The sequence below is a fragment of the Microtus ochrogaster genome, unplaced genomic scaffold, assembly GCF_000317375.1.
Source record: "Microtus ochrogaster isolate Prairie Vole_2 unplaced genomic scaffold, MicOch1.0 UNK26, whole genome shotgun sequence".
Taxonomy (NCBI): Eukaryota; Metazoa; Chordata; class Mammalia; order Rodentia; family Cricetidae; genus Microtus; species Microtus ochrogaster.
Window position 1 is genome coordinate 4073261 of NW_004949124.1, and position 5896 is coordinate 4079156.

The window sequence follows — 5896 nt, forward strand, 5'->3', positions numbered from 1 at the left end:
TTTTTGGTTTTTCGATACAGGGTTTCTCTGTGGTTTTGGAACCTGTCCTGGAACTAGCTCTTGTAGACCAGGCTGGTCTCGAACCCACAGAGATCCGCCTGCCTCTGCCTCCCGAGTGCTGGGATTAAAGGCGTGCGCCACCACCGCCCGGCTAAGATAGTGTCTTGATCTATAACCCAGTTTAGGCTCAAATGCCTCAGACTTGTGTGTCACTATGCCTAGTAAAGACTTCCTGTTGAGAGTGGGACACCGGGCCTCACAGTAAGATTTTTAAAGGCAAGGACTGGAGAGATGATTCAGTGACTAAGAGCACTTTTGTTGCTTTTGCAGAGGATCCCGATTCCCAGCACCCATAGTGGCCCAGAACCATCCATAATTCCAGTTCTGGGATCCAACACCTTTTGACTTCTACAGGCACCAGACACACATGTGGAACACATACATACACACAGGCAAAAGATTCACACACATTAAAAAAAATAAGTAAATCTTAAAAAAGAAAACAAAACAAAAACAACCAAAACCACAAAACTTCTAAAGTAGCAAGTACTTTGATTTGCTGTATGGAGTAGGTTCATGAGCTCTATAAGAAATGAAGTTTAAGGGGCATTCTTGGTAGCTAGCAGTTATCAGAGGGTTACATACTTAACATGGATGCCTTAGCCTTGGAGGCCACACCTACAGTCAGGAAGCTAAGGCAGGAAGCCTAGAGCTTAAGCCAACTTAGACTTAACTCTGTCTCAAAACAAAAACAGTGACAACCCCAAATTAAAAACCTCATTGCATTTGCTTAGCACTTAAAAAACAAAAAAATCAGGCAGCAGTGACAAATGCTTTTAATCCCAGTGCTTAAGAGGCAGAAGCAGGTGGATCTCTGTGAGTTTGAGGACAGCACAGTCTACAAAGTGAGTTCTAGAACATCCTGGGCTCTTACACTTAAAAATCCTCTCAGAAAACTAAAATAAGTAAATAAATAATTATTTAAAAATTTTCTTTTTATGTGTATAGGGGTTTTGTCTACGTGCATGTCTATGCACCCGTGTGCATGCCTGGTGCCCACAAAGGTCAGAAAGCAACAGATCTCCTTGGCCTGTCACTACAGACAGCTATGAGCAATCCTGTGAGTACTGAGAACTGAAACTAGGTCCTCTGTAATTGCTTGTAACTTTTCATCTAGTGATCAGACTCTGCAATCCTCCAACCCCCCGCCCCCAGATAGGTCTTAATATGTAGACCCGGCTTCAAATTCATAGATCTTCCTGGTGCATCACAAATTCTAGGATTTAAAGCAGCCTGTACTTTATTTTTTGTCTTTGTGATTTTTGCTAGTAAACTAGCATAATAACCTTGTGATAGTTACATGTGTTCAGCTGCGATATTAATGTTTAAGAGCACATTTATTTGTCTACGAGAAGCTGTAGTTTTAAGAGATCTGAATAATTTTTCAGCATAGTAAATGTCTATCCTTCAACAACCAATACTAATTTGCTCAGTTTTCTTTAGTTTTAATTTGAATAAGTTTTTATAAAAATCCGGTCTATAAGATACTGAATAATGTGGATTACTTAACATTGAGATTAAAGCTATCTTCTTGAGCTACCTTAAATACTGACTACTGAGAGATGACATCTAAAATCCTATTAGCAACTGTTTGACTCATATTTCAGTAAAGTTATGACATTAAATTAGATAAACATGTGTGTGACCTAATAGAGCACGGCTATAGCCGTGTCAATGTGTGTTTACATGTCTCACTGTAAAACAAAACACAGAATCACTCAGACTTTGTATCAATTAGACAACTTTACTAAATGAGAAAACTACATTTAAAATGTGCTTCAAAACAATATGGAATTAGAAAAAAAAGATGTATGCATTTTAAAGAACTTTTGCACTGTGCTGAAAATCAAATGTTTCTTGCAGTAATACAGTATGCGCCAATCCATAAAATGTTAACAGAGTTCTCAATTTAACATTCTCAAAGACAATATAAGGTTTCACATCTATGGTAACACGTAAGAAGGGCATTATATAAATATTATGTCCATCCCTATGAAGCTTACAAATTTGACAATGTTCAATAAAATACTTTATTATAATCACATCCAATAGTGTCACTTCCAAAGAACCACAGATCTGTGCCTGTTGTTAAGTCCTCCTAAAATCTGTGTTGACTTTGCTACTCCTTGACATTTGTTAATGCTAACCCTTAAAAAAAGAGAACAGGAAAAGAAATGTTGCAATAAACTCTTGATCATGTACAGAAATTATTGCTACTATACTTCACTACAAAGCATGTCTATACATACTATATGATCTTTGATTATGAAAACACGGAGTAAAAATCTTTAGTGACAAAGCCTTACAGTCAAAAACAACATTCACATGGCAATTATTAGACAGTGAAGCACCCCGATACTCAGAGCTGATAAATGTCCCACTGACCAGCATTCATTTAAATACATCCTTCACATAGAGAGGGAAAGAAGAGTGCCACCTTTCCAAGGCTTGTCAAAAAGGATTCTCATGTTCTGTGGATCTAAAAACAAACAAACGAACGAAAACAAGCAACAACAAAAACCCCAAAAAACAAAACCAATGCAGGTGAGGGTAATACCAGAAAGTTAAGCATGCCAAAAGGTGTTTCGTGCGAATTAAAACCTAAAGCCAAGGTACCACATAATCACATTACCAACTAGTTTTGGGTAATACTATATGAGCCTTATCTTAAATGAAATGCTACTGCACAATAGAGCATCAATAAATTAAAAATTAGAGTGCACAAATCCAAATCAGTGGCAATTTTGTAAAAAGCAAAATATCCATTCATTATCAGCTGCAACGTCTGCCCAGTCAAACTGTTTGATAAAAATCATTGGATCAGAGAGTTTGCATATTTTTAAAACCTATCAACCTCTAAAATTCCTTTTTACTATTATGAGGCATAAGTTTTCTTAGTAAGAGCAAACAGCTCCATAAGTAGATAAGTGAAGGAAAAGAATAGTTGGTGAATGTCTTTAAAGCTCTTCCCATAGTCCATTTTTTAAAATGTTTAGGGAAAAACAGGAAAAGTAGTTGCCATTATTCTAGCAAAAACAAACAAAACAAAACAAGCCCAAAATAATTAAACAACCAAGCAACACTAAACCCATGTGACACAGGTGGAACACCATGCTTTCATCTGGGTAACTACCACAGCTAGTTAACTGGGATGCTTTTCAACTTTAAAAATTGTGATACCGGAAGATACAACTTTATGGATACTTTTGAATTTGGATTTAACTTTGTTGAATATTATAACAGAGTATACTTATTACAATACAGTGTAGCACATCTTTCTATTAGAAAAAAATTTAAGATCCTTTACCCGTCTCCTTAAGTTAAAGGTGTGACATCATAAAGGGTGTCAAATGGCTGGATGGTTTTACAGTGCACACTTATATATTATGAAGTATGTCCTTAACAAATCTGATGGTTTCTTTATAGAATTCCTTTCTTCACCTTTTCTTCGGTGGATTAGCTGTTCGAGGTGGAGTGACAGGACGTCCAGAATTCAATCCACCATACTGGTACTTAGCTTTCTTTTCAGATGGTTTCAGTATCTTGGAAAAAAATTTATTAACAATATTATTCTTTTAATAAATGACATCAATTGTTAAAGTACAATGGAAATATAGAAATAGTTCAGCAACATTACACAAACATTTCTTAGACTTAAGGACTGGGTAAGTTAGGCAGAGCAGCTGAGTAAGTGCTTAGCATGAAGAAGTACTTGGATTCAGCCTCCAGCACTGCCCTTAGGAACACTTACTAGTTAGTTATATTTTAGTAACAAAAGCTTGGTTACACAGCCTTAGCAACTACCAAGCCCATAAATTTAGGCTAAAATTTTCACCATTAGTTCACCTCATTAGAGATGAAAAAAAAAAATAAAAATAAAAATAAAAAAAAACCCTAGGTTCTTACCTTAATTCTGACCCCTACCCCACCCAGGATTTATCCATTCTGCAGCTGGGCTCTGGAGTTGTTTCCACTTTTAGTTATTACAAACAATGCTACAAGATTTTGAGTGGACCTAATTTTGCTAAATCATCTGTTAACACTACATCTAACTTTTAATGAATTGCCAAACTGTATTCCTAGGGCAGCTGTAGCAATCTGCATTTCCACCATTAATGTATTAGGGTTTTAGGTTTTAAAGTGTTCTGTGTCCTTGCAAACATTTTGTTTTATCTTAAGACAGGGCTATGTTGCCCTGGCTGGCCTCAAACTCAAAGACAACTGCCTGGTTGTTTTCTGAGTACTAGGATTAAAGGCATATGCAACCATGCCCTGCATAAACACCTGTTACTTTCATTACACTCACTACAGGGCTTAGCATAAATAGAGCATTACCTGTTAGAAATAGAAAATGCCATCATTTTACAAGACTAAATATGGAAAATATTTATGTAGTGTTTCTTAAAACCACTCTGCATATTAGAGTATCCCAATAAAAGAAATATATTAATCCAACTTCTCTATTAATCCAACAATCACTGAAGGACAAGACTTGGTTAGAACTCTTTAAATGTAATGGAGACACCAAGCATTTAGCATTCAGTTGTTCATAAGTACGGTCTAATACAACAAAGGGAAAGAGCTATGAAAACTGTGGTATTTGAATGTAACTGGCCCTCACAATCTGATACAGAACGAAACTATTACGAGATGTGGCTTTGTTAGAGGAAGTGTGTCACAGTGGGGATAGACTTTGAGACACTCTCAAGATACCTCCTAGTGTGTCTGTCAATTTCCCGATACCTGCAAAATTTAGGACTCTCTCAGCTATTACTCCAACACCATGTCTGCCTGCATGCTGTCATGATGTTAATGGAGTGAACCTCCTGAAACTGTAAACAAGTCACCCAATTAAATGCTTTCTTTTTTTTCCCCCAAGACAGGGTTTCTCTGTAGCTTTGAGCCTGTCCTGGAACTAGCTTTTGTAGACCAGGCTGGCCTTGAACTCACAAAGATCTGCCTGCATCTGCCTCCTGAAAGACATGCGCCACCTGGCAAATGTTTTCATTTAAGAGCTGCCATGGTCATGATGTCTCTTCACAGCAAGAGCCCTAGCTAACTTGCTACACTGTGTCAGTTCTATATACCAGGAACCCAGCTAATACTAAAGTCAGACTATTCACAAAAAAAAAGATTTCTGGATTGAACATGTACAGAAAGTTCACAGTTTCCTCATAGTGAAACTAAAGGCCCACACTGTTCTCCATGGAGTCCAAACTCAGGCACTCATGCTAAATGGCAAGCACTTTTCTCACTGAGCCATCTTCCCAGCTTGCCCTTACTATTCTTTTAGTAGTTAGTTATGCACTATCCGTATGTCACAAAAGAATTAACTATTTCAACATGTGGAACAAGAAAGGTGCAGCCTAAACGTTTCTAAAAATGTACCTGGTTATACAGACCGAACATTAGGAAGTTTATGGCCCAAACCAGAAAGTTTTAATCAGTGTGAATGGTAATCACTTTCTTTATTTTTTGGAGGGGGGGGGGGAGATCCACTTCTACTGATGTATTTGGAGATTGAACCAAAGGCCTTGCATGTGGAAAGAAAGCATTTTATCACTCAACTGTATCTCCAGCCCTGAATGTTAACAAATTCTGAATTAAACTGATTTTCAACACATCCTGCTCAGAGATTATTTAAAAAGAAAAATTACTCTGACAATAGTTTTAATGAATGTGTATAGTCATTAATAATCTACCAAGCCAGACAGGGTAGCAAATGCCTATTATCCTGATATTCAGGAGGGAGAGGCAGGAAGACTATAAGGTCAGGGTCTGCCTGGGCTATACAGGAAGATCCTGTCAAGAAAGGAAAGAAAGAAAGAAAGAAAGA

General features: G+C 37.2%; 1 protein-coding gene across 2 annotated transcripts in view; it reads right to left on the bottom strand.

Annotated features, from left to right (window-relative positions):
- Window positions 1-1784: 1784 nt before the first annotated feature.
- Ppp1cb (protein phosphatase 1 catalytic subunit beta) overlaps window positions 1785-5896 on the bottom strand; it is a 35358-nt gene continuing 31246 nt past the window's right edge. For both annotated transcript variants that reach the window (XM_026789667.1, XM_013354047.2), the window contains one exon: window positions 1785-3562. In XM_026789667.1, coding sequence (XP_026645468.1) covers window positions 3498-3562 — 65 coding nt within the window. In that variant the 3' untranslated portion in view covers window positions 1785-3497. The remainder of the gene's footprint in view (window positions 3563-5896) is intronic.